The sequence below is a fragment of the Pungitius pungitius genome, chromosome 3, assembly GCF_949316345.1.
Source record: "Pungitius pungitius chromosome 3, fPunPun2.1, whole genome shotgun sequence".
NCBI lineage: Eukaryota > Metazoa > Chordata > Actinopteri > Perciformes > Gasterosteidae > Pungitius > Pungitius pungitius.
In genome coordinates, this window is record NC_084902.1 from 16,645,684 (window position 1) to 16,673,217 (window position 27,534).

The following is a 27,534-nucleotide window of genomic DNA, read 5'->3' on the forward strand; positions in this document are numbered from 1 at the left end:
GGAAGTTGGGTATGTTGTTAGCTAGCTTAATGCTAATATGTTTGTGATGACAGGAGGAGCCGAGAGCTGATGAAGCAGCAGGTGAATCAGTTAGTTTTTCGTTTCTTCCCGTCACACCTGTTCAACAGTTAAACAAAATTGAGGAGAAATGTACTGCTGTACACGACTAGTTCCGCTTTTAAAACAAAAACAATAACAATAACGAAGAGTGGAGAAAAAAACGAAACCACGCCGCCGAAGCCTGGATTTAGCAGGTAACGTAGGCTATAAATAACTTTTAGTTCATGTGGCTCTGAGGTGAAGCCTGCGTGTTTGTCTGTGTGTTGACATCGTGTCTGAACGTAATCATCGTCCTTTGAGAGCCATGGATGTTGTCCACAACAGACGATGATGTGTTCACTAAAGAACCAACAGAAATATCTCCTTATGTGACGCAGCCGTCATTTTAGGCTTTTGTTGGGTTTTAATTTGCCTAAAATGACGTGATTCCTCCCATGTGAGTAAACCGGTCCTGCTGCAATAAACACAACGTGCACTCTGTGCCTATCGTTATGTTTCTACGCTTCATGTTGTCTAAAACAAAAGAACTTGTTAAACTGCTCCTATGCACAAACATTTCTATTGTACACCCACTTCTCTCAGAAAGGGTTTTTAGTGTTAGATAACATGTTCTTGTTACTGTCCTAAGTATTATTGTGTACATAGTAAACACCAGAGGTGTCAAGTAACGAAGTACAAACACTTCGTTACTGTACTTAAGTAGAAAGTTTGGGCTTCTTACATTTAAAAAATCGCCTCGTTACTCCTATTTCACACCGTTCAAAAACACACAAAAAAAATCACGCCGTGTATTGAGTGAATTTGATTGTGGTTGGATGAGAAGTGTAAACATTTACCATCCAGACACCTTATTGGTTCATCAGATGACGCAATTCAGAGTGACGCTGGGTGCGTAAAGTGGTGAAGGATCTTTTTCAACGTTTTTTTCAAGTTGATCTCAGTTGGTATTTAGCGAAATGAACCCTTCTCCTCCTCCTCATGCAAAGTCCATGCAACGTTAAATGAGTATATTCATGACCATGGGTCGGCCCTACATGTTTTTTTATAACATTATTGATGATCTGGGACAACAGAGCGACCTGCAAGTAGCGCAGCGTCTTCAATAAAGTGACGTGTGTCTTAATGCGAGGCTTTAGAAAGGAACACTAAGGGATTCTGTATTTGTTCAATATTTTAATAACCGACCGCTGCTCATCATTATAAAAGCGCACCTTCCCATCGTGTTGTGACGGACTGTTTGTTCTTAATGGACATGTTTTTCCCTTTCAATACTTTTACTTTTTTACTTTAAGTAGTTTTAAAACCAGTACGTTTATACTTTTACTGAAGTAAAAAGCTTGAGCTGATACTCCCACTTCTACAAAAGTATTTTCAAAACCTAGTGTCTATACTTCTACTTGAGTAATGAATGTGAATACTTTTGACACCTCTGATAAACACACAAAAAACACAATAATAACTACTTCTAGTACTCATGTGTGCGTCCTCTTTGTGCTGCTCCCAGGTCAGTTGCTGTAACAGGAGGATCCTCGTATTCGCAGCCATGTCGGCGGAGGAGATTCTGTGCAACACTCAGCAGGTGATCGCCGGCCTGGAGGCGCTGAGAGGAGAGAACCGCAGTCTGCTGGAGAACCTACAGGAGGAGATGGAGAGCGGCAGCGTGGAGCAGGAGAAAAGTGGCATCGTCCGCCAATCACTGGAGAGGATAGAGCTGGGCCTGAGCGAGGCAAAGGTACTTCTGTTTTCTATTTTAGATCATTCTTCTGGTTCCATGGCCCACAACTGCTTTTCATTACTTCCATCACTGTCTCACATTTGCGGTTCTCTGTGAAAACAATGTTAAAAACGCACTATACCACCAAATCAAAGAGCCGTACAGCTAGAGACTTGCTGGTGGACATTGTGAAGCCTTTAGCAGCTTAAGAGACAAGAGTTGTTTCTTTAAGAGTTGGTGGCAACCAAATCAGAGCTGAGAGGAGAGGCCACACTGGAATTTCATCTTTCAGGTTCCCTGGAAAAACTATTGTAGGTAAATGCGGATGTTTCTACATTTCATCGATAGACAACAGTTTGTTAATAGACAACATTTTGTTTACAAGCCATATCATTTTCCTAAGGTGTAGTTTTTGCACCTTGCTTTGACTACACTGATGCAATGATCAATGTTGAAAGTTATTTCATTACATTTTAAAGTAAACACAATCATAAAATGAGATGGAATAAAGGTTTCACAGCACTGCTATAAAATGAAATGCTTTGTCCTCACGGATCGTTCAAGCAATTTAAAGATGAGGAATCTACATTAAAGGTACACAAGAACAAATAAAACAGTTTACAAGAAAAGATTTAGAATTATTAAGTGCAGTAAAGGCGTCAATAGTTCATCCTTTGTACGAGAGGTAATGTCTCAGCTCTCTGTCTTTCCTGCAGGTGATGATGGCGTTGTCGGCTCATCTGGGTTCTCTGGAGGCAGAGAAACAGAAGCTACGTGCTCAGGTGAGTTTCTCCTGCTCATTTTAGAAAAAGACAGGATTAACCAAAGAGGTAAATAAGTAAATGGGAGATTCCCTGATGTGGTTAGAGCCTTAGTTGGGTTGTCTGAACCCTAAAGACGCTCGCTGAAATACTCCTCATAACCCGAGCCTCCTCATCTTCTTTGTGTCCTGCTCCTCAGGTGCGGCGTCTCTGTCAGGAGAACCAGTGGCTGAGGGACGAGCTGGCCGGTGCTCAGCAGCGGCTGCAGGACAGAGAGCAGGTGGTGGTCACCCTCGAGGAACAGAACAGACACCTGCAGTTCATGTCCTCCATACGCAAGTACGACCTGGAGGAGCCGCAGCTGGTGAGGAGGCGAGCAAAACGAAGCCCAAACCTGTGTGTTTTTGGGAGGTGGTTGATCTCTCGGCTTCCTCAGCCAATACAAAGGATCTAATGTGTGGAAAAGCAACGGCGTGGCCTTGTTTCTGGATGGATTCAAGAGAACCAGGCGGCAATATGAACTTAACTAAATTAAAAGAATACGTTTTTGCGAGTGCATTCAAGGCAGACAACTTAGAAAATGGCTTGGATTTATTACCGCTTGTTTCCACAAAAGCACTTTGAATGGGTCGGTGAGATCACATCCATAAAGAATCAGAATTGTTTGTTACCATGACACATCACTTAAAGAAATGTGCATTAGCTAAAAATATAAATAGTATTGAACACTTGAGAGGTATTTAGAATATGATGATTATGTTTCTGCACTTCCATCTTTTGTGTCTGTCCCCAGCAAGACAAAGAGACGTCTTCCACCAAAGAGTCTCTGGATGACCTTTTTCCTACTGAGGACGAAGAACCGTCGCAGAGTGAGTCTCTCTAACAGTAACACCAGTATGCGCTTCAATCCCTCCCAGCGTAGATAAGACTGCCTTAGTTGGTTTTACATCACACAGAAATCTATGGTCACATAGTTTTTTGGAAAAAGCTCAGAATATCTTATGGCAGGAAACTGCTGGTGAGAAAATGTTTTCTATAATTTGGGTGAACTGACTTAACTTTCAGGTCATATTGTTTGCGTAGATTTATTGCAAATATTTCTATTTGCAGGCTTTTGTCATCAAGCTAAATTCATTTTAAAAAATTGTCGCCATCTCTTATGATATGTAGCTAGCAGATAGAGCTCCAAAAGCTGCAGCATCACACTCACATCAGATATTTGACTTTTGTGTTCGAGCACTTGATTTACTGATTGCTTACATTCTGTGTACTTGTGTGCTTGTTGCTGTTCAGTGTCCCAGCCTCATCACAGCAGCGCAGCAGCCGCCGCCCAGCAGGGCGGCTACGAGATCCCCGCGCGCCTTCGCACCCTCCACAACCTGGTCATCCAGTATGCATCCCAAGGTCGATACGAGGTCGCTGTGCCACTCTGCAAACAGGTGAGCGGGGCGTTCACCTCCAGCTGCTCCCCCTCTCCACATAGCCCCTTACCACTGTTTGCCCACACAGCATATGAAGGGGGGGAAACAGTATTGTAAATGATGTAAACCTTTTTGTACCAATCGGTTGACTAAAAAACACCTCATTTTGATATTTCAACAGGCTTTGGAAGACCTGGAGAAGTCATCGGGCCACACCCACCCAGACGTAGCCACCATGCTGAACATACTGGCACTAGTGTACAGGTGACACCCGTCACCACTCTTTGTTGAAGCTTTTAGGACTATTTATGCTTTCATGATACCCACTCTACATTGCTTGCAATTGAGTCTCCATCCTGTAGCAAGCTGAGCCTCCCAAATTGGTACCCAAAGTGCTGTCATGTCCTTTCGTAGCAGGTAGACCAAGCAGCGGTGGAATGTTTGGGATGTTTTTGAAGCCTATGTGCATCGATTGATGCTGAGCAGATTCATTATTACAACCATGATACATTGACCTCTGATCAATTTCTCCACACTTCAAATGTACAATGCAAAATGCATCGTACCGTATGACTTTTATTATCAAATCTTTCATGAACTTAAAGCTCGTCATGGAATACAATTAGCAGAAAATTGAAAACCTGATTGACAAGTGATTTTGTATAAAACCTTTATTTTTTGTTTTTCTTTTCAGAGATCAAAACAAATACAAAGAGGCAGCCAACCTGTTGAATGACGCGTTGGCCATCCGAGAGAAGACTCTTGGAATGGACCACCCGGCTGTAAGTTGATCGACTAGCTGCAGTCTAATCGTACGGTTTGATTACCTTCAACACCCACAGAATCTAAAACAAAAACAACCCAACGAATAGAATATAGTTTTTTAATGAAGTTTAAAGTTTATGTATTTTGTGTGTTTGTGCAGGTGGCGGCAACGCTCAACAACCTGGCAGTGCTTTATGGGAAAAGAGGGAAATACAAGGAAGCAGAGCCGCTGTGTAAAAGAGCTCTGGAGATCAGAGAGAAAGTGAGACAGCACATTTTCATTACTGAACACTCAGCGTTGGTACAATTTCTTACGGCTATACCATGAATATCTCTTTTTATGACTTTATTTTAACATGATAATATAATTTTAGCATTGGACAAGTACACATATTGAAAACAAACTTCAAAATACCTGAAGTTTGCTAAGTTAGCTAAACAGACAGCTAAGCTAAACTAAATTATAGCTCTTATAATAAACTAAAAAGTGCACACTCTCACCGTCTCGGCCCGTAGTAACCATGTAACCGAGCGTTCTGGAGTTGTAGATGATGCACGTATCACACAGCTTTACACCACCTTTGCTCCTCAACCGCCAGGGTGGGAACCCATTTTGCCTCTACGGCACCACTGAAGGAACCCACTATCTCCAATGCAAAGCACTAAGCATCAGACTGTCCGTTACACTACAACAGAGAGAATTTCTCTCAAAAGAGAAGTGGCTAGTGAGAGCGACTGCTTTACGCGCCACAGCCCAATTCTACCTGCATTTGGCGGGTGCTAATGTCATGCCCTGTTAAAAAAGTATTTTCTAATGTGTTGTAATTCTACTGTGTGTCTACCATGTTTCACCCTGTAATCGTCATTAAAATAATTGTTTTCCCGCCTCAGGTTCTGGGTACAGACCACCCAGATGTGGCCAAACAGCTGAACAACCTGGCTCTGCTGTGTCAGAACCAAGGGAAATACCAGGAGGTGGAGCAGTACTACGAGCGCGCTCTGGACATCTACCAGAGCAAACTGGGCCCAGACGACGCCAACGTGGCCAAGACCAAGAACAACTTGGTGAGCGGACGCCTCGATGTCATGTCTGATTAATGCGAAATAGAAAACCTGGCTGGTACTCGCCGTCGCGTCATTACAGCCACAAAGTTGATTACAATTACTATGGTCTTACATTACTTAACATTTAGCCAGAACTTTTCATCCAAAACGACCGATGCATTTAACTATGTGGGTACAAATCCAACTATGTAGTACATTAACATCACCAAACAGATCAAATGGAGTTTTAAAAAATATTTATTTTCATGTTATAAATGTGTTTTTTCGTCCATTTGTCTACTCACTCTGTCTAGTTTTGTGTTTCTTTGCTCTCTCTCAGGCATCATGCTATCTGAAGCAGGGGAAGTACAGACAGGCCGAAGCCCTTTACAAAGAGATTCTGACCAGAGCCCATGAAAAGGAGTTTGGCTCTGTGGAAGGTGCAAAACTGTTTGTTTTTCTAGTTTTTTTGCTGCATTATTATATATTTTGTTGAAGGCTTTTCATTTTGCTTTATTTCATGTCTGCCACTGCAAGCTGCATTTTACAAAGATTTGAATAACACTAAATTTTTTATTTCAAAACCTGTTTTTTTTTTAATCGTTGTCATTTTCATTTGTGATGATGGCTTTCACAAATATATAACAGGGTCTTCCTTTGCCCACGCGTCACCCGTTAAATGAGAAGCACAGTCCGAGGCTCCATGATACAAGCCTCATCGTATTTTCAATGATGATAGTTCACATGTTCATCTTCCTGTAGGCCAGTAGTTTCTTCTGTAATCATGCGGTCATCCATGATTGTTGGTGCATGACCACAAGGGATCTTTTTTTTTTACCATATTATCCTAAACCACTACTTCGGAAGGGCCGAAACTAATGTGATACGCTTTGTCACAACGTGTTTGTGCTATTTAGCATGAAGAGCTGTGAGGATGCACTTTTCTTTACAGCTGTTGAATGATCACGTTACTATATTTGGACACAATGGTAGTTTTCATTTTCCATCCATCTTGAGTTACATTTTACAAACCACACAAACAATACACAGATATGATGAAAGGACTCAAAGCTCAATGACCACAATATGTAAAGAAATGTGCTGTCTGTCCGTGCTGCAGGAGACGGCCGTCCCAGCTGGTCCAGTGCGGAGGACAGCGGCTCCGGACAGGATGGACCCGGTAACCTGAAGCGCAGCGGCTCTTTCACCAAACTCAGAGAGTCGATTCGTAGAAGCAGCGAGAAACTGGTCCGCAAGCTGAAAGGAGTCGGAATGGAGGAAACTACCCCGAGGAATGCTGGGTAATGTTCTGTTACAAAGGTGGTTTTGTGTGTGTGTGTTTATTTGAGGGTGCTGTGGGCGTTTTATAAAAAAGGTTTATTTGATATTCCGCCCTACTTTCAGAATGAAGAGGGCGAAGTCTCTGAATGTGTTGAATGTGGGAGCCATTGAGAGTCCGGATGGGGCCCAGGTGAGCCGACCAGTTTAACAGGGATGACACATACATTCTTTGAGTATTAAATGGGCCTGATTCTCACGGCTTATAATTCCATTTATTTACATAAACAATATAAAATGTGTCTAAACATGATCACGTTTGGAATGAAACTTTCTCCTAGAAATAACTAAGCCCACATTTGTATTCCAGTTACAATGTTAAATCTGACATACTTACGTCCCTTTGACTTGAGCCGTTTATGTCCTTTGTCTCTTTTTCCTTTGTGATCAGCAGTCGAGCTGTTTGACAGATGTCCGAGGCCTGAGCTCCAGCACACAGAGTTTGACCAGAAGAGGTTCACTCGGTGGTTCCAGCTAACACAAACGCACACACACACACTGGAAAAATGAACACAAATATATCCCACACCACCGTGGAGGCCCCACTTTGAGTCCACTTAAGAAAAAACAGCGATAGTTGTGGAGACTTTACGAGAAGTAACAATAAACTAAAGGATTTCTTGGCCATTGAAGTGTCTCCAAAGGTGTGCTCACACACTTTGACATATCTATATTGCACTATAACCTTTCCTTCCTGTTCACTTGAAATTCAATATCATTCCTTTCTGAATTTAGGTTAGAAACAAGCAGTTTCCTCAGAAATGAAAAAGAATCCTGTTTGACTACTACACAAGCATTTATACCGTTTACAAAGTGATTTCCTAAAGATAAATAGGCACATTACAGATTATCTTTTTGAAATGTGTTTGAATTCTCTTGACTAAAAAAATGTAATTGTTACACTTGGTTTAAGACGAGGATGTTGTGCTAAAGTTACTCTTTTTTCAATGTTTTTTGCCTTTTACAGTAAGCACGTCACTCTGGTAATAGGATTTGTGTCGAAGCAAATCATAAAACTACAAGCGTTCATTTCAGCTCTTTTACAAAGGTCTAGTTTTCACATTGCACATTACAGGAATACATTTCAATTTTAATGAAGACAAAAACGCCAGTGGCACAAAACATATCAACATATCCGACTTGATGTTAGACAGCACTATTCCTAAAATATGATATTTTTGCACAGTTTCAGTTCCCAATAATACATTGTATTTATAGATCTATTTTCATTGTACTAAAGTCACAACACATTTTTCTGATTCAGAAAATAGTTTCAGGATACAAGTTGTTGATGGCGGCAAATTGAGATCAACTGGGGAGTGTGGAAGGAGCTGAACATTGTTCATTTGAACATAATCCACAAACACTTCCTTAAATGCGGCATATAAAGCTAGCGGTGAACCGGTTAGTCAAACATGTCACATCTAAACCAGAGATATTAAGTCCTGTAGTTCATAACTTCTCAACTTACTAATATAAATGAATGAAATGGCTTTTAATGACAATGTGTTTGCGTTCTTTTTATAGTTTGTTATCATTACTTACTAGTTATTTGAAACTCATGTGAACAAAAAGTCATTTAAAGTTAATATGCCACAAATAACTAATTAAAAATACTAATTTTCATCTAAGAATGTTAATTAAGAGATACTGACTTAAATGAAATAATGACTGTTTCAATTCCATTTATCCACCAAACTCTGATCTTCCATTTTATTTAAACGTGTATTATAGTTTTAAAGATTGATTTTCCATGATGTAGAACTGCATTTGCTGTGGTAGAAAATGTCACAGCCATTTAAGGGAATGGAATCGTTAGTTTTCTGTAGAAACTAGTGTTTATAAAAAAATAAAATGGGAGAAGTATTCATCTCCTGATGCTGTGTATTTGGTAAATATGGATGTTTGTATTTTTTATCTGAGCTGAAATAAATTACTAAAGGTTTTCTGTGTTAGTCTGGAAATGCTTTTTTTAAATGTATCTAACTCTGCTTACGTAGCTAATATAGTCAGATTTATTCATGTATTTGCTTTAGACTTGCCAGGATTGAAAGACATAATGAAAAACAAGTCAACTCACCAACTCAAACATTTATATTCAAACTTCCTGGTTAAAAAACAAATGATTCAAGTTCAGTATAAAATGTGACTGTACAGTAGCAAAATAAACAAACATTAGTCTCCTCTGTATGACAGATGCTACATGCACCATATCACACATACAGATGAAACATGTTGGTCCACACATTCTTTAATATTGCTCATCTTGTGTACGATATGCATCAAAAGGAACGATCCGGCTCTGTAGATGTTAAACCACTGATCCAGAGCTGGGCCATCATGTCTGTTAAATTCGTTCCATTATTAAAGAGCAAGACGAGGTCATTCTGTTGGGGCACCAGTTTTCAGGTCTGGTGAGCGATCTGACTAATTTTCTTTAGCATCTCTTCTGACTCCAGCTGCTCGAGAGTCAACAGAGAGAGGCCCAGCTGGTCCTCCTGGAGAGAAGGTATTAGAGAGGAAAACACGTAAGTGGAAATGTCCTGCAACGGACCCAGGAGGCACCGCGGGGAATAAGTGCAGGAGTCCTCTCTGGACTTTTGGTGTCTCGCAACGGTCAGGAAATATTTATCCTGTGATCACTAGACCATCGTTTGATTATGCTGTAAAATGATCATTTTGAGAAAACTGTGTCACAAGATACATCATTGTTGCAAACTAAATTATAAAACACTTACCATCCAGCTTTTCGCACCAAAGATGTTAAATTGCTAGTTTACTTTTGTCATCTATGTTTGTTTTAATTAGTTTTGCCTGTACATTTCCTTATGTTAGCGACCTTTCATAGGTGCAAAAAAACCCAATGTGGTGCGTCGTACCTGTCTGAAAGGCTGAGCCATCTGTCGCAGGAAGTGCTTGGACAGCTGCACGGTCTCGTCCACGGTGAGGTTCAGACTGCCGTCGTTGATGTGTTCCTGAATCCAGCGAGGCAGCTTCCCCCGCTTGTCTGCACGGGCGTAACGCTGCGGACGGTACAGGGAGTCGCTCACTCAATCAAATCCTCAACCGCTACTTTGAAGCTACAGACGGTTTCTGACGTAGTACTTTACGGACCTTGTCGGCAAAGACCATGATGCCGTAGTCGGTCTTGCCTCGGATGACTCTGCCCACACACTGGGCAGCGTGACGCATGGCGTCAAATGTTAGAAAGTCATTCTCTCTGATCTGAAACTGATCGCGAAGGTACTCCAGACGAGCCTGAAACATGCAAGTCAGAGAGATAGTAAAGAGTATCAATATTAAACAGTGAAGGGAAAAGACACTCAATTATTCATTCTGTAGTGAGCACCAAGTTCAGATTTCCTACACTTCCTACATTTCTCTAACACATGGACAGTGTTTCTCCTCATCTATAAAATGGGATGAATGGCATTATAGGCCCCACTATAACAACGCTAAATAAATGACTTGATTGTCAACTGGATAAATGTAATATGGCTTAAATACACTAAATGAGTTTGGTTTTGACAGAAAATATATTGTATAAACTCTCAGCAAAAACAAGCAATTTTTTTTTTACTCACATGGAAAACGCCATAAACAGTTATTAAATGTAATAAATGTAGCAGATAATATAATAAGAGTGAGTGACAGGTCTAACCTTGAGGATGCGACTCTGGGTGTAAACATAAGGAACTCCAAACATGATGACCGCTCGGCCAAAATGGTGCACTGAACAGAGAACAGGAAACAAAGATTAAAAGTACTTAATAGAACACTTTAAATCTGTATTTTGTCTGTAGCCCGAAGGCAATGTGTGGCCTACCAAAGTCTATTCCTTCAGAGACCTTTCCCCGGGCCACAGACAGGAGGATGGCTCCTCTGCCGTTCTCACATGCCTGACGAGAACACATTTTTTCTTTTTCAGAACTTAATTATCAATGAGGTATTTTCACAATTTGACAGCCTCTGAAAAGAAGGGTTGATTTTTATACGTAAAGTAGATCATTTGAGATAATGAACTGAGAAGCTAATTGGTTGCAGCTCAGATCCCTTTACAGGCAACGTGTCATCCACTTTTACTTGCTTGATATTCATTTAGCACCGGTCTGTATATCCCAATTGGAGACGTTTGTTTAACAATTTAAAGAAAAAGGTGCATGATCAGAGTCTCTGACCTCCTGGTACTTCTCCAGGGCCATGCTGGTCTCTGCAGCATCCGGAGTCTCGATGAAGATCAGCTTGTTTCTCTGGATGTTCTCCAGGATACCCTGCAGACAAACAATGAATGAACACATGAACAGAATTAGTTGCACTAAATGCTTGGTGACACAAATATATTCCAGTTCAATAAAGCAAACATTTTTAGACATTATTATGATTGTTATCATGGTCATAAGAGAGAAGATAAATAAGGATCAATCTTAAAAACAACCACAGCCTCCCGGGTGTCCGTCCACATACTGACCTGTTCATACCAAGACGCCACTATGTTCTCCATGTACACGTAGCTGGTGAAGAACGCCACGATGCCGTCGGGAACTATCGCAGACATCTCTAGGAGCAGGTTGCCATAGTTACGAATCACAGCTGTTAACAAAAAGAAAAAAGAATCACTCATTTGAATAAAAGAACAGAACTATTACAGTTGTGTGAAAGCCTAAAAATGTTGTAGTTGCAGCTCTGTTTGGGGCCTCTAAGGAACCGTGCTGTAATAAATAACATTTATACTCACCAAAGTCTTCTCTGGTCTCAAACTTTGAGCTCAAGGCCACCTGATCATTTCCCCTGCCAACAATCTACGTGGGACAAAACAGAAAGACAGTCTTCAACAATTCTGTATCAATATATACAACATGAATGTGTAGGAATGTGGTAAAGGATACTGTGTTTGTGTCAGAATTGTACATTTCTGCCCTTCACTCGTTCCGTAATTCCTTTTACGAGTCAAGTGTGTGTGTGTGTGTGTCGGAGAGTAGTTACACACTAGAGGACAAAGGCAGGTCCGTGCCAGCGTCATGGTGAAGGACGCCATGGTAACAGGGCGGAAGTCAAGGATTCTGGGATAGATGTCCAGTGGAGAAAGAGTCTGAGGAGGTCAAACAGGAATTCATCATCATGTTAAAATAGATACCGATTCATGACATCAACCGAGCAGAGAAAAAGAACAGAGTGGACTCACTAACTAACCTACCCCTGAGGTGATGATGACTGACTGAAATCTTTCAAAAACAGGTTTGATGGCAATCGAGGGGTCCATACAACTGAGAGAGGATCACAGATCAGAACAGTCACATGTCAACCAAAATACTTATTTTCAAGTAATCAGTGGACTGGGTTGAGAGACAATAAGCAATGACACGTTTCAACATTAAAAAGGTGTATCTGTGTATTTGAGCCCACCTGAAGTGCAGCACGGGGTTTGCAATGGTTGGAGTTCTGTCTTCAAAGGGCTCAATGATTATGGTAAATCCTTCAGACACACAGAACAAACGTTTAATGAAGTGCACCCATAAACCCACAAGCCTTCAGACATAACCCGAAAATATTCTGGTAACCGCGGACAGACAACACAGAGGTGCCCAGTGCAGTCCGGTCCGGTCCAGGCGGAGAGGATGGTAGTGTTTTAATACCTTGGCTGTATGTGCTGACCAGGGTGGCAAAGTTAGAGATCAGGGTAACAGCTGAGAAGTCTGCGATGTCTGCGATCTCCAGAGTTCTTAGTAACGACTGTAAGCGCTCTGCACAGAACCTGGAGAGGAACACAGGACCAACGGGTCTAAGTGAGGTTGTGCCCAGGAACCGAGGGAACAAGGGAAGGATTGAAGGAGGAGGAGGAGACTGACCAACTGAATAAGCAAGAAAGTGAGTGAGTACATGAGGACTTGAGAACAGAGACTTTGGTGACTTCCGTTTGAATGCACTTGTGAGGTTGACACTGACCTCAGAGGCTTGCGGTCGATGCAGACTTTGTCGAATATGTCTTTAAGGAACTGCGGGGTACTCTCCTGCACAACATGATGGACTCTCAGACGGGACTTCAGATACTCCAGGAAACGTTTCAGGAAACCAACAAAATGCTCTGCTGTGCGAATGGTACCAGGGACCGCCTCTGTGTGGGAGAGCCAGGGAATACTCACAGATATTAAATCCAAAACTCAATGAAAAGGATGAAAAAATAAAGACAAGATGAATCAGACGGCCGCACCTTTGAGAATTTCATCCGGTAACACTGGATTCGCGAGGTAGACGTCCGTTTCCCTGGCAACATTGGCTTCCTTCAGCCCCTCTACTAGACGCCTGTACTCCATCTTCAGTTTTTCAGCATCCGTCTCCTTTATCCTATCAGAAGGCATGGGACGTGGAGCAAAGATGACAACAGGAAGTTGATGATCCATGTGGATATAACGAAGACGTACCAATTCCTCACTTATGGTAGAAGAAGTTACTCAGTGGGGTATTTCATTCAGTTGAAATATAACAAAGTGAATTTTTGTTACCTGTAGATTGAGGTGTCACACTTCACACAGGTTCTTACTTTTGAATGGTGTTGTGAAGAGTGTCCACGTTGCCCTGGCAGCGGTCGAGGGTTCGTCTGGTGATGTTCACACTCATCGAGTCGATGCACACATTGTCTGAGGAGCAAGAAAGGAGAAGGTTAATGAAGAGACAGGGCGGGGACGTTGGTCTAGAAATAAAAAGCAAGCAGTTCTCAGACACTTTAAATATCTAATACTCTGTTGTACTAAATGATTGCATTGCACGCGATTGATGACCTTTTAACATTGTTATTACGTAAATGTAGGTTTTAAATTATAGATTGTATTTCTTCTATACATTATATGTTACATTAATACACAGAACAGTAAGCGTAGTTACTTAAACACTTAATTTACAAAAATCATCATTACATTTTAGAATCAGGTTTCTTGGAAAGTGTTTTCACACGGAAGGAATTTGCTTTGAATGTCGGTGCAAGAGAAAATAAAAAATAATCAAGCACATTAGGGCCAGGAAACATTCAAAAGACAATATAAACATTTACAACAAAACCCTAAAAATGATCTGTAGATATAGATGTTCAACGTTTTAAATTAATGTGCGGAATTAAGCGACATGTTGTACGGATTATTTCAACTGTTGTGCAATAAATGAATTTGACATATCACCTATATTATGAGCCTCATCAAACACCACCACAGACTTCTTGGCCAGCTCTTTGGACACCAGGTCAGCGATCTTTGGGTCCAGCAGGTAGTGGTAACTGTACACCACAATGTTGGCATGCAGGAGCTGAGGGGGAATAGAGAAAACAGGACAAGGTGAGAGATACAACAGTAACCTTCATGACCCACTTTAGTACATGAGGTGATATTTCCAGTAAAGAACAACGGCGTCAGATTATTTCCAGATTCGATTGCCAAGTGGTCCATCACCAGACGTTAGCCGTGATGGGAAACCAGCTTTTCTTCACGCCGAGCTACCCGTTGTGTGTAGAGCGGCGTACCGAGTAGCGTGCCAGATAATAAGGACACCAGCCTTTCCTCCTGCCGAAGTCCTTCAGGTCGTCCAAGTTGTAGATGCCAGCGGGGAGAGGCACCTGTCGGCCGACCGCATCAAACTCCTGCCGACACCAAGCGGAATGAGACGTGATGACGAGAGCGGCAGAGAGATACGTGCACTGTGCAAAGCGGAACTATTCATAGTCAATAAAGGATAACTGGGTAAATCACCCCTTTTGAGAGCGAGGTCTTGGACCTTGAGGTTAATGAATGATTTTCAGCAAACATCTTTGTTCATTTTACATTCACAGATCAGATGATGCAAATTGCTAAATACTAAAAAAGTAACCCTAGTCATCAAATTAAATAAGGAGGATCATATGAATTACATAAAATGCCTCGGGTCATTCCTTTTTTCATATAAGTAATATCTGCTACAACCAACGATTACTATTAAATAAAATATTGTTTTCATGGTGATTTAATCTTTTTCAATTAATCAAACAGTTGTTTGATCTCTTGTAATACAAAAATGGAGACTAGTGCTTCGCAAAGTCAAAAAAGACGTTCTCAAGACGTTTTTTTTCAAAATACTCAATATATTCGCTTTACTGTCATGAAGGAGTTAAGAAACAAGAAACCGCTAACGTAAGAGCTGAGGAAATCATTTAGACTTTCTCTTTTTTTATTATCTGAAATGATGGTGTGTCAAAAAAAGGATCTCTGTAACCGTACCAAGTGTGGTATTTGTCTTGTAGGGTGCAGTGAAGGTAAAAAATATATCTTCAGGTACTAATAATGATGCCTCAAACTAAATAATTCATAATTAAAGTGTGATGGTTGAAGACACAAACCACTCCCTAACAATGTTAGCTATCATCTGTGAGTGATGTTATTTCAGGATATTATTTGTACAACCCTGTACAAAGTCTACCTGCCCTTCAGGTGAAAGGCACCAGCTGGTCTGAAGCGGAAGCATTCAGGCGACTTCTTACCTCATAGAAGCGACACACAGGCACGTCGGGGTCGCTGTGGCGCTGTGCACGGATGTACGAGGCTGTGAGTGTGTGGCACTTCCCATCAACCTCCTTACCGAAGCGCAGAGCGCTAACCTGGAGAGGAGCAGGAGGATGCATTTAATCTGAATGTCTATGTTGCTGAAGAAGACAACGCCGGACAGCTTTGCCCCATGTTGTACGTGAAGTCCTGACTTTGCGTTGCGCCGCCTGTTCGTACCTCCGGGTGGATGCAGAGGTTTTTTCTGGAGGAGAGGGCCAGAGCCATGAAGTTGTTGCTCTCACCAGTTTGCTTGGTATAATACTCCATCAACTTCCGCAGCTCCTCCACGACCTGAGCAGACAAATATGACACAGGGCATCTCAAGCCGCCGCTTAAATGTGTCTCTAAGATGTTACTTTTTAAATTGTGGGGAAAGTGTTGGGGAAAACCAATGTCATTGCTGAAATGATTATGTTTTCACATTGACTCGCCTTCTCAATTTCTGGAACTGTTCTGGAGCAGTATATCAGCTTGGTCACTTCCAAAGGAAAGGCCTGAGCGGGAGAGACAGATATATCGAAGAGGGTTCATGTGACGAGAAACAACAAGAAAACTAAAGAACACGCAGCTAAACTCACCTTTTGGTAGGCAACAATGAGAGAGAGCAGAGAGATTGTCTTTCCGGTTCCCGATGGCATCTCTAGGACTCCATGACCCTGAACAGAAAAAGAGACATCAAGTCGATGCAGTAAAGTTGTCCTCCCATTGAGGCAGTAGAAAACAAAAAATGAAAATGATTAGAGACAAACTCTAATGTGTCCCTGTATATTTCTGTACAGAATGTGCTCTGAAGCAGGGACACAAGCCGAGTCGAGGAAGTACTCAAATCCTTTACTAAATTAAAAGTACCAATACAACTAAAAGTGAGGGTCCTGCTATCCGAACCCTAATTAAGCATGCAAGTACCATTAAAGTATTCATCGTGCAGTAAAATGTTCCCAGTCAGTGTTGTACTATTGAATAGGAGGTTTCTGAAGTAATATTACTGCTGCATTAATGCGTTAGTTGTATTTCACTGCTATAGATGTTATTAAGATCTCCTTGGTTACTTTAATCTACAGAAATAACTTACATCACATTCTATAAGACTGTCATATGATTATCTAACTTAATATTGTTGCAGTGAGTGGTATTATTTATTTGAATAAAAATCAACCTCCGAAACCATCTTCAATCCGCTCTGAACTTCTTTCACCCTGTAAACAGATAAACGAACACGACCCACCCGGGCGTCCAGAGTCCTCTTCAGCTCGAGCATGTAGGAGTACTGCTCCGGGTAGATGTAGTCGTACGGGAAGTACACCAACAGACCCTCGATGTTGAGCCTAGAACAACAACAACAACAACAACAAATGACTTCGGCACCAATGATGTGATTGAGGGAGCAATAAACACCTTTAGCCAATGGGTGGTTCTTGCTAGCTTCATTACAACAATAGCAATGATCTTTTCCTTTACTCTCGCGATAGAAACACTAACTTCATGTTTGCAACACGTGCTTCAGACGCTCCTCTTCTTCTTCTGTCACTTTCGTTGTTTACACATCGTCATTCATAACTTTGATGAAAATTGAGAGAACAAACACGCTGCAGGGATGCACGACTTCTTCTTCGTGCGTTTTCTACGTCTTTGGGATCTTGTTTGTTGTTTCCTGACGGTTGTCAAACCAGTTTGAGGCGCGTCACCGCCCCCTGCTGGAATGACGCGGGACCACACATTCAGGGAGGAGATACCAAACGGATCACAGTACATGGCACACACACACACACACACACACACACACACACACACACACACACACACACACACATACACACACACACACACACACACACACACACACACACACACACACACACACACACACACACACACACACACACATATATATACAATTTCAAAATGTTTAAATCCTTTGATACTACAACTTTGTTGCAAGACGAAATACAAATTATTAAACTACAAATAAGATTAAACCGTGTGGTACAATAACCATAAATTTGAGATTAAAACAAGAAAATTATTTGATAAATATTCCACTGATGACACTTAAAACTCACTGCCTCCCTCTGTCCCCTTTTTCAGCTTGAGCGAGCACACAACTATCCCTTACTTCACTTAAGATGGCTGTATTGATTGCAGGTGTCTGTGAATGTGAGAGTGCTAAACCAACAACTCATCTAATCAAAAAAGAAGTTAGATAAAACTACTAGCAGACCTTTGTTCATAAGGGTTGTTACTGGTTAGAATGTCTTGGACCGTCTGGTCAATATGTTTGTAAAGCCAGGACATGGTATATCATTGGCTTCATAAGTACATTGGGAAGTCACCACCAGATTGATAATGAATGCAATGAGCACAACAGACGCATTCATGACCAGACCATGACTAGTTGCCTAATCTAGATTTCACAATTAAAACGAAGCACGAAGCACAAAGCAAGTATGTGACTATTTCCTGTGTAAGTGGAGTCCATGTTTAAGAGTAAAAGAGGGGTCAGACTGATGGATGGTCAAAGAATAACAGTCCATTTATTGCTAATGCAAGACATTTAGGAAGAACCAGTGTTTGAATTCAAATTAAATTGACTGTTTATTTCACAAATAAGAATAACATTTAAAAGAGCAGAAACAGCTTAAACAATGAATAAGACCAATAGCAAAGGGAGTGTGTGTGTGTATGTGAGAGTTAAAGCCTTCAGTTGTCCACACTCATGAGGAGAGCAGTCCCTCTCTTGATCCAGTGGTCTGGGGTCACAGATCCGGATTTGAGTTCTATACCGATCACAAAGGATGGCCGGTCCGCCCCCCCCGAACGTACCGGGTAGTAGTAACACGGACACAGGTACATACCTACACATACACACACGAATAGTCCGATATGAGACAGGAAAACCACAGGGCATGACTTGACAAACTATACAGGTGCATTTCAATAAATAAAGAACATCAATCGAAAACTTAATTTATTTCAGTAATTCAATAGAAAAAGCGAAACTCATAAATTATGTAGATTCATTAAACACAGGGTGATAAAAAAGTGTTTTCTTTTTTGTTTATTTGGATGATTATGGCTATGAACCCTAAATTCAGTACCTCAGAAAATTTGAATATTACATTGTCTAATTAAAATGATGATTTGTCTTACTGAAAATAATGTCCATGTACTGTATACACTATGCACTCAGTACTTAGTCGGGGATCCTTTTGCAGCTACTGCATCAATGCGGCGTAGCATGGAGGCCATTAGCCATTAGCCCAGCTTGCTTTGAGAGACATTCAGCTTGTCTTCATGGTTAGGTCTGGTGTCTCTCATCTTACTCTTGACAATACCCCATAGATTCCCTATAGGTTTTAGGTCAGGTGAGTTTGCTGGCCAATCAAGCACAGTGATACCATAAATAAACACATAATCATCCAAATTCTAAGAAAAAATAAACACTTCAAATAATCACCCTGTGTGTTATGAATCTATGTAATATATGAGTTTCACTTTTTGCATGTGTGAAGAAAGATGGAGAAAAAAATGAACCTAATGAACCTAAGAGAGTGAGGGTGGGGTGGAAAGGAGAACAACTCACTCTTGGCTGCCTTCTTGGGGTTTTCCAAAGGTTTAAAGTGGATGGTGGGGATGGGACAGACCATCTTCATGGGTTCAGCTTCCACCAAACAGGAGTTCATCTGGTCCCAACCAGCCCCCTCCAGGAACAGACCTCGAACATATACACCATCCTGTTGGGGGGGGGGGGGGGGGGGGGCGCGATTGCAATACAAATACATTTGGCAGAGTCAAGGGTGGAGTATAAATAAAAATGTTATGGACAGTGCACACGAGGAGGGAAAGATAATGGTTTACAGAAAAAGTGGTCTGATGTTTAATTCATTCAAATCTTTTTGGGAAATAATAATGTGTGGAGAAGGAGTCACCTTGGGTGGGTAAGTCAGTAACTTGTCATCTACAGTGGACACCACAAACTCCCAAGACAGCGTGTCCACTGATATCTGGAAGAACAGTTTGACACGATGTTAACGGTTGGATGGACAAGAGGTTGAGAATAGTCTACAACTCAACACAGCATGAGAAGAGTGATCAGCAGAATGGGTTTGCCAAAACAGCACTGGGCTTCTATCTGCGTTTTAAAATGTATTATGTTTGCTTGCAAAATGTAACGGGGCAACAATTAATAAAATATTTAAAAACATACATTTGAGCTTTCGGTATCCAAACATTTTGTAGTGTCAGTTTTGATCTTTATATTTGTTTTTTGTCTAATCTTCAGTTGTAAAATCCTGAACTGCTTTTATATTGTATGGCCATCAAAGACTAACATGACAATACAAAAGACGTATTCCCTAATGTAGTGACACCGTGTTTCTGCCTGTGTGGATGTGGCTGCGCGGCTTCTCACGTTGTGCTGCCGAGCACAGGATTGCAGCACAGCCGTGAGGAACCCGTTGGGAAAGGTGAAGCTGGAGAGCCAGAACAGTGTGGGGGGCTGGCCTGTCTCTGCCCAGCGTGCAAACTCATTGACCCGCAGACTGAGATCCTTGGTCCACGCGGCCAGGGGCTTTAGTGAAGGGTACGCCTAGTGGACGGATAGAGTGAGGGATACAAATGGATGGTAATTACATGCTTCCAGCAGCCATTCATAACGCAGGTTGTGAAGAATGGTGAAAAAAGTGGGTTTTGGGTCTGGTACCTTATCCCACAGCGGTGGAACACGGGCATCATGGATGTAGTTGAAAGTCTCCTCCAAGCTGGATGACATCACCACCAACCCTTTGATCCCTTTCTCCAGCTCCGCCTGGGTGGAACTAACACACAAACACATACTGAAGGTGAGTACTGGTCGTTGCTGGCTAGGCTGAATCAATTGAGATTACTGCATTCAGAGATAAAGGTGCAAATAAACAGGACAGGTGATTGCTACTGATTTTCATTTTAGTTCCTAGTCCCTCTTTCTGGAGCAGCTGGTTTGTTTACATTGCATTTGTGCAATTGGTTTAATTAACAAAGCCAATATGGCAATAAACACTGCTGGTCAAACTAATTCTGCAGAGATTGATAATAGAAATTGATTTGATTGACTACGAGGGCAAGAAAATGCCTTCACACGTCACTATAACTGGATCTCACTTTAGGTTGTCCACATTTAGGACTGATACTTTGAAGATACGTTCCTCTTTGATATTGCTTATAGTTAGGGCTGGCTCAGGTTAGCCTGGACCAGCCCTTAGTTAAGCTGCTCTAGGCTTAGACTGCCGGGGGACTTCTTAGGACACACCGAGCCCCTCTCTCACTCTCACTCTCTCCTTCCACAATCACCCATGTTTTATTAATGTACATCACTAATTCAGCTTCTTTCCAGGAGTTCTTTGTGCTTTCTCGCCTAGCAGGTCTCCGTGGATCACAGTTTCGTGCGGACCCCGGTTCTGACTCCTGGCATGGCTCTGCTGACACCTGCTGCTGCCATCATCATTACTTTAAATATGGTTCATATTACTGTCATCATAAACCAACATCTTTCTGCTCTCCCTCCCCACAGAAGCCTCTGTGGATGGTGGTTCTATCTGATGGTGGTTGTCCCTGTGGTGGTCCTGCCGTACACTTGTTCTGCTACTTGCAATTACTTGTATCATTTCTGTTAGAGGATTTGAATGTATTGTACATCTTTTACATTGTTGATTCTGTACACATGACATCCATTGCAGTCTGTCCATCCCGGGAGAGGGATCCCTCCTCTGACCTTCTCCCTAAGGTTTCTTCCCTTTTTCCCCCATTGAAGGGTTTTTTCATATTTTGGGGAGTTTTTCCTGTGCCGATGTGAGGGTTTCGGGACAGAGGATGTTGCATGTGTACAGACTGTAAAGCCCTCTGAGGCAAATTTGTAATTTGCGATTTTGGACTATACAAAATAAAATTAATTGAAAATGAATTGAATACTCACACAAATTGAGAATTATATTACGGTTAATGTTTTTGGAATTAAGGCACCAACGGGTTAACAACCACTGCAATTTAGTCTGCTGCCACTGCTATGTTGGCAGGATCTTCCTATCCCGATTTACCCAGTTAGTATCCTACAACACATGGCCTGAAGAGATTGTAACAATAAACCCAAAACACACACACACACACACACACACACGTACATGATGGTGTCCAGCAGAAAATTGTATCTCTGAATCTCTTGCAGCAGGACCACATTGATAGGTGAGAGGTTGTCCTGGAGAATGGACCTGGTGCCCTCGTAGTCAATCAGTGGAGGGATCTTGGCACGGATGTTAGCCAACAGCTCTAATACCTGCAGGCACGTAGCAAACACAGTACAAAAGCAGATGATATAAAAATGTAATAGCAAAGAAACTGCAGAGTTGGATTATTGTGCCGCATGAACTTATAAAAGTTCAGACTGTAGCTCTTGATAATGCTTTCGACATTACACACATACGCCGACATCCCTCATGCTCCAGTGTAGAAGTTCTATTGAAACTGTTTGAGTTTAGTGTTCTATTGAGTGGTCTCATCTTTCAAAAGATCATTCAATTGTTGGTTGCATCTGATGCCCATTTATTGAGTTGTGTATTTCAACTAAATTAGTAATCTCTTCATCTCCCACCACGCTTCTTCCTCACCTTATCTTCTCTACTAGGCCTGGCCCCCGCAGCAGTAGGACTGGTGACCTGGGGCTGCAGGGAGAGCAGGGTGTCAAACAGCCTCCTGGTCTCGGCGATCTGTCTGGCAATGTCTGCATTAGGATGCTGGCCAAACACTCCAGGGTGCTCTGCAGGCGGCAGCATGCTAATATATTCTGTGTAGGAAGACTGGGGGCCGTCCCGGGGGATGTAATAGGATGGTAAAGAAGATAACCTGAAAGATAAGAAGAGAGTTTACAGAACGTAAAGTCTGGGACTCATGGTGGTTTTAAGCAACATTGGTGCACAATTCCCCTTGGAGAGATTATGTTCATCTCCCAATATAGATGACAAAGAAACAGAGAGTTTGTGTATCGCCAATATCTAAAAATGACATTCCGCCTCAACATAGGGAGTGCTAAGAAGCCTATTCTTTAAATATACATGAAGGTATGTGTGTAAAAAAGATGTGTGTGTCTGTGTTAAAGGGTCATACTTGAAGAAGGTCTGGCTGACAGCAGCATCACAGAAGTAGTCATTGATGTATGTGGTTAGAAGACGTCTGTCCCACTCGTCCGTTACATGACCTCCATAGTTGACCCCAGCAATTAGGTACTTCAAGGCATCCCAGGGAATCTCCTCGTATGTATCCAGGTAGAGACTGAGCAGATTCTCACTCACCTGGGGGAGAGCATTGAGATGATGATTTCAACAGACTGACTTTGAAAATAAAAATACAGACCAAAAAATAAAGGAAATCATTGTTTTAATGCTACGGCAATGTTACACTGTATGCCTTCATAGAGCAAGGATAGATGGGAAGAGTGGAGAGAGGAGGTACAACAAGCAGCAAAGGAATGCAAATCAGATTCAATAAATAAATAGTGTCATACATTTGAAATTGATTGTCATTATCCTTTAGTCTAACAAACACCCTGACGGGTTGGCTCTAACCTCAAAGTCTGAATCGTTGAATCCATAGACAATATTCCAGCCCAGCTGTAAAAACTTCTTCCTTTCCAGCAAAATGCTATGAAAAAAGCAGAGGGAGAAGAGCATCTTCCTGTAGAATGCAGGTTTTGAGCAACAAGTGAATTGATGCTCCGTCACCTGCTGGTACAGACGCTTCATGTTCGCTTTCACCCCCTAAACAACAACACGGTGTTAACATGGTTAACAGAATTATGGAGGTGGTTACATATTGCATGTATATCATACTGTAAAGTATGTGTAGGCAAATCTTTGAATATTTAAAGAACTTCCATATGACATTTATATCGTGTATGATAAATAGAAGATATTAGTAGTAGTAGAAGTTAGTTTGAGCTCATGCACCTTTGGTGGTTCGGTGGTCATCTTGATACCAGCCTGTAGGATGGTAATAGGAAACCCTGGATGTGGCGAAGAGCTGAGCCATAGTCGGAACTTTGATTGGGGCTCTTGGACCTGTAGCTGCTCCACCAGCTTGTCCAGCTCAGGCATCCATGAGAGAGAGAGGTGGCAGTTGGCAAGGAACACCCAGTGACCTGGTGCAGAGAAACCAAGGGCTTCAGAAAGCCTGATGTAACTTGTTTTGATTGTTTTTAATTCATGTCTAGTTGTTGAGTGGGTAGGCTATGCTGCAGTGACAAAAAGTGAAAGAAAATGTACAATCTACGTACTTCTTCTTCTTCTTAAAAACACATTTGACCAGAAAACCAAAACAACACAGCAGCCAATTAATAAATCTGACACAATGGGGAAGGGACAAAGACAGAGCAATTGGTGTATACCATTCTTGGCACCCTCCTCTATCATGCACTTGGCGATGGGGGCCTGACCCTGGCCCAGAGAGAGAGCATGGAAGTGCTTGCTCATACCAGAGGCCTCAGCCAGCTGCAGTAGGGCTCCTGTGGGGTCCACCCCAGGAGACAGAATGAAGATCAGAGGAGTCTTACAGGTGGATTCTTCCACAACCTTGCGAGAGAACAGAAGGAGCAGCAAAGAGGGACAAAGAAAGAAATGAGAATTTCAGCTAAAATCAAAACAAACATTGCAAATGAGATATTTGCCACATGTATTTTACAAGCTTTACATCTAATAGTCAAACAAGAAGAATACTAGTGAGAGTAACCGCAGCCACTCACAGCCTTCATGTCGAGAACAGGCGGCTCCACAAAGTGTTGGCCAAGGTTGTTAACAATGAAGGAGATGACGCACAGGGAGACACGGTCCTGGCGCAGAGAGCGCACTATCAGCATCTTCTGAAACTCATTGCAGTTAAGGTCCCAATTATCTATGAAGGAAAAAATATTTAGGGATGAGGGAGAGCAGTTTGAAAGTAATTAGGGTAGATGTTTCACTAACATGAAATGTGAAAAGCAAAGGATATACGTAGTCAAAAATAGCAAAGAAAAGGATATACATAGTCAAAAATAGCAAAGAAGAAACATGTATCTTCCATGTTGTAGACAAACACAATTAAACTACAAAAATCATATAAGGTACTAATCAATTCTCTGTTGCTAATATTTAGCAATACGAAGAACCGTGGCACAGCAGCATAACCAAGCAGCATTCCTCACACAACAAAGTCAGTCGAGCATGCTTAAACTGTATTATTTTTAATGGAGAGAATTTTGAGGCAAAGAAAGAATTCTCTCAACAAATACGGACCTGGTAGTTTGGTCTTCTCAGGCTCAGCACTAGTGAACCAAAGTTTCCATTTTCCCTGGTGCTTTGTGAAGGAGGCTGCGATGCCATTCAATTTGGGCAGCTTATCCAGCTCTGTGATGTTGTCCCAGCTGGACTCTACCAGCCAACTTCTACAGGGGTTCTTCATCTGATACTCATCATGAAGTACCTAGAAACCATCCATCAGTGAATCAATAGGAAAACCATCCCTCCATCAGTGTTTTAATAAATTGTCCAATAAAAATGTTGGGAAAACACATTGTCAGCTCTCATTTAGGAGAAGCATAACATCTACATTGCTGAACTTCAAAATAATGGGGAAAGTATTTTGGGGCATGAAAGATTCCAAGTGTTAATAAACGGTTTGATCTGTTTGATTATTCCAAATCAAACAAGGCAAAAACAAGATGTCTGGTTGTGCATTGTGATCTCTTACAAGCCCTCCTCGGAGGAAGAAGCTGTACTCATCAATGTTGAGTTTTCCCGCCACCTCCAGGATTCTGGCACACATCTGGAAGCTGAGGAGCAATTTATGGCACTCGAACAGACCACGACACGTGTAGCTGCAGAGGATTATATACAGAGTTAGCTAAAAAAAAAAGACACATTTTTCTGATTGATAATATCAGAAACTTCCAATAAATTAACTGAGAAAATATGTCCTAAAGATCTTTATCAAGGACACGATTACTTGCTACAGTAGTATGATAAAAGCAGGTAAAGCAGGTCCACTCATTGCAGAGTTGGCGGTTCAATCCTAGGCTCCTTGTGTCCCTACAGTACCAGTCTACAGTATCCAAACTACTGTAAGTCAAGCTACCTACATTGTGTTTTTGTGTGTGTCTGTATACTTGTGCAAAGATTATAAAGCTTTGTTTTTTTACAGCTAATTTCTACATTAAGCTATTTTTCTTTCCATACAAAACATTTTCGGATGGTAATTTCCTTTACTAACCAATATCTGCATGCCAATTGAGAATATTCTCACCTGTACACTGCATATGTGTGGTACTCATTGAGGTATGCAATCCTTTCCTCCAGTTTGTGGCTGTGCTCACTCTTTTTTATGCTAAGGATGAACAAGTCAATGTAGGCATCCAATGAGAACTGGTACATTGGGTCAATGCGGCCCATGTCGTTCAGAATGGTGAAGAGGATGGAGGCTCGCTGGGCACATGGGCAATAAGCCTGTTAACAGAGAGCACTTTAAGTTCTTTACACGTACTGCATGGAGAAACTGACATACAAATGACGGGTGTCCCCATCTTGTTATTTTAAAAACAAGAAGAAACATGTGAGGGAGGAGCAAAATACGACTGAATGGTGTTTAAGATAAACAAAAAGTTACAATAACTTTCATAAATAAACACACATGGTCTCCAGGATCCAGCAATACATTAATTGTGATCTGTCAATCACAAATACTAAAAAATACTGACTCAAAATGGGTCATCCTTATGCTGTATTGAAGACTTGAAACCAGCGATCAAGATCATAAACGCCTGTTTACAGTGATTACTGTGGTAATAAATCAAGTGAGAAGCAGAGTCATATCTCATAGACTATTTTTGCAACTGGAGTCTCCATGCCCCAATGACCATTAGTAAGAATGCAAATATAAGGCCCTTTTTATAGCGGGAGGTTACTGCTTGCACCTGACCTTTCTAGCAGAGTCGATGATGATCTCAGTCTGTTCACTGCTCTCAAGCTGCGCTGAAACCTTTGTGGCTGTCACTATAGATGCCTGCAGGGCTTTCACCAGCTGCTCATCGTCCAGTAGTGAGCCAGTCTTCTCATTCAGCAGCCTGGTAGAGAAGCCGCGAAAGCACACAGTATAAAAAGAACCATGTACATAAATACAACAGAACAGTGCCTACTAAGCATGACACGCCTGGAAAAAGCTAAACATGTTAGGGTTCACAGACATATACAATGATTTGAACACATTTTATTGCTTACTTGGCATGTAAGCCTCATTGCAGTGACACACAATGTGCTCAACATTATCTGTATGACAAAGAATGTAATTTCTTAATTAATTTATCATTATCATTGTAAACTACTGTTATTACTGTTACTAGCTATGCAACCTTAGGATCTCATCCTCCAGGTCCTCCAGGCTTCTCCTGCCAGAAGCAATGCTGATCACCAAAGAGTCCTTCTGTTTCTCTAGCTCTGGACGCTCCTTACGCACCACAATTCCCAGCAGTTGGGCTTCCAGACCCTGCACATACACGCAATCCCATACACAAAAATATTCAACTCCTACTCTCAAAATGTATATGTACACAACTTAGGAAGCGCCCACATAGAGAGAAGCATACAAACCTGCTCAATCACGCCGAAGTTGACTATGATGGTCTTTGTAGAAATCGCTGGTGTGTAGTGGGGGTTAGACAACTTGGTAGTGATGTAGAAACGAAAATCTGGATTGTACTCCACCTCCTTATCACCCAGCTTCATCAGCAGCCGGCCGCCTGAGAAAAAACACAAAAAATGTACCCCTATACACACATTGGATTTAGGGACACAGTCATATTTAGATAAAAAACATATAAGAAA

General features: G+C 41.6%; 3 protein-coding genes across 5 annotated transcripts in view; 1 reads left to right on the top strand and 2 right to left on the bottom strand.

Moving 5' to 3' along the window:
• Window positions 1–14: 14 nt before the first annotated feature.
• On the top strand, window positions 15–9,048 carry klc3 (kinesin light chain 3). Of its 3 annotated transcripts, none has more exons than XM_062561273.1 (14): window positions 15–81; window positions 1,565–1,792; window positions 2,491–2,556; window positions 2,735–2,899; window positions 3,329–3,404; window positions 3,829–3,974; window positions 4,138–4,220; window positions 4,651–4,738; window positions 4,882–4,983; window positions 5,613–5,786; window positions 6,106–6,205; window positions 6,886–7,066; window positions 7,170–7,236; window positions 7,498–9,048. In XM_062561273.1, exons 1-14 carry the CDS (start codon window positions 70–72, stop codon window positions 7,579–7,581), a joined length of 1,572 nt encoding a protein of 523 aa, XP_062417257.1. In that variant the 5' UTR covers window positions 15–69; the 3' UTR covers window positions 7,582–9,048. The 3 variants fall into 3 exon arrangements, with proteins under 3 accessions (XP_062417257.1, XP_062417256.1, XP_037321619.1); XM_062561272.1 differs by having other exon boundaries at window positions 16–81; window positions 7,495–9,048; XM_037465722.2 differs by having other exon boundaries at window positions 19–254; window positions 7,495–9,048.
• Window positions 9,049–9,174: 126 nt separating this feature from the next.
• On the bottom strand, window positions 9,175–17,293 carry ercc2 (excision repair cross-complementation group 2). Its single transcript, XM_037465708.1, has 23 exons — window positions 17,144–17,293; window positions 16,890–16,989; window positions 16,243–16,320; window positions 16,096–16,158; window positions 15,842–15,955; window positions 15,601–15,717; window positions 14,611–14,727; window positions 14,273–14,396; window positions 13,642–13,738; window positions 13,312–13,445; window positions 13,047–13,215; window positions 12,737–12,855; window positions 12,507–12,576; window positions 12,298–12,367; window positions 12,091–12,192; window positions 11,839–11,902; window positions 11,572–11,693; window positions 11,282–11,374; window positions 10,930–11,002; window positions 10,765–10,835; window positions 10,218–10,361; window positions 9,983–10,126; window positions 9,175–9,601 (listed from the first exon to the last, which is right to left on the bottom strand). Exons 1-23 carry the CDS (start codon window positions 17,146–17,148, stop codon window positions 9,509–9,511), a joined length of 2,283 nt encoding a protein of 760 aa, XP_037321605.1. The 5' UTR covers window positions 17,149–17,293; the 3' UTR covers window positions 9,175–9,508.
• An 888-nt stretch (window positions 17,294–18,181) lies between these two features.
• dnah2 (dynein, axonemal, heavy chain 2) overlaps window positions 18,182–27,534 on the bottom strand; it is a 50,588-nt gene continuing 41,235 nt past the window's right edge. Inside the window, exons 71-88 of the mRNA XM_062561274.1 lie at window positions 27,301–27,449; window positions 27,063–27,196; window positions 26,633–26,777; window positions 25,961–26,160; window positions 25,409–25,535; window positions 24,955–25,141; window positions 24,426–24,574; window positions 24,072–24,255; window positions 23,635–23,825; window positions 23,254–23,445; window positions 22,796–22,980; window positions 22,300–22,534; window positions 21,817–21,968; window positions 20,364–20,478; window positions 20,073–20,249; window positions 19,591–19,665; window positions 19,245–19,395; window positions 18,182–18,516 (exon numbers count right to left, since the gene is read on the bottom strand). Of these exons, the coding sequence (XP_062417258.1) occupies window positions 18,362–18,516; window positions 19,245–19,395; window positions 19,591–19,665; window positions 20,073–20,249; window positions 20,364–20,478; window positions 21,817–21,968; window positions 22,300–22,534; window positions 22,796–22,980; window positions 23,254–23,445; window positions 23,635–23,825; window positions 24,072–24,255; window positions 24,426–24,574; window positions 24,955–25,141; window positions 25,409–25,535; window positions 25,961–26,160; window positions 26,633–26,777; window positions 27,063–27,196; window positions 27,301–27,449 (2,903 nt within the window). The 3' untranslated portion in view covers window positions 18,182–18,361. The remainder of the gene's footprint in view (window positions 18,517–19,244; window positions 19,396–19,590; window positions 19,666–20,072; window positions 20,250–20,363; window positions 20,479–21,816; window positions 21,969–22,299; window positions 22,535–22,795; window positions 22,981–23,253; window positions 23,446–23,634; window positions 23,826–24,071; window positions 24,256–24,425; window positions 24,575–24,954; window positions 25,142–25,408; window positions 25,536–25,960; window positions 26,161–26,632; window positions 26,778–27,062; window positions 27,197–27,300; window positions 27,450–27,534) is intronic.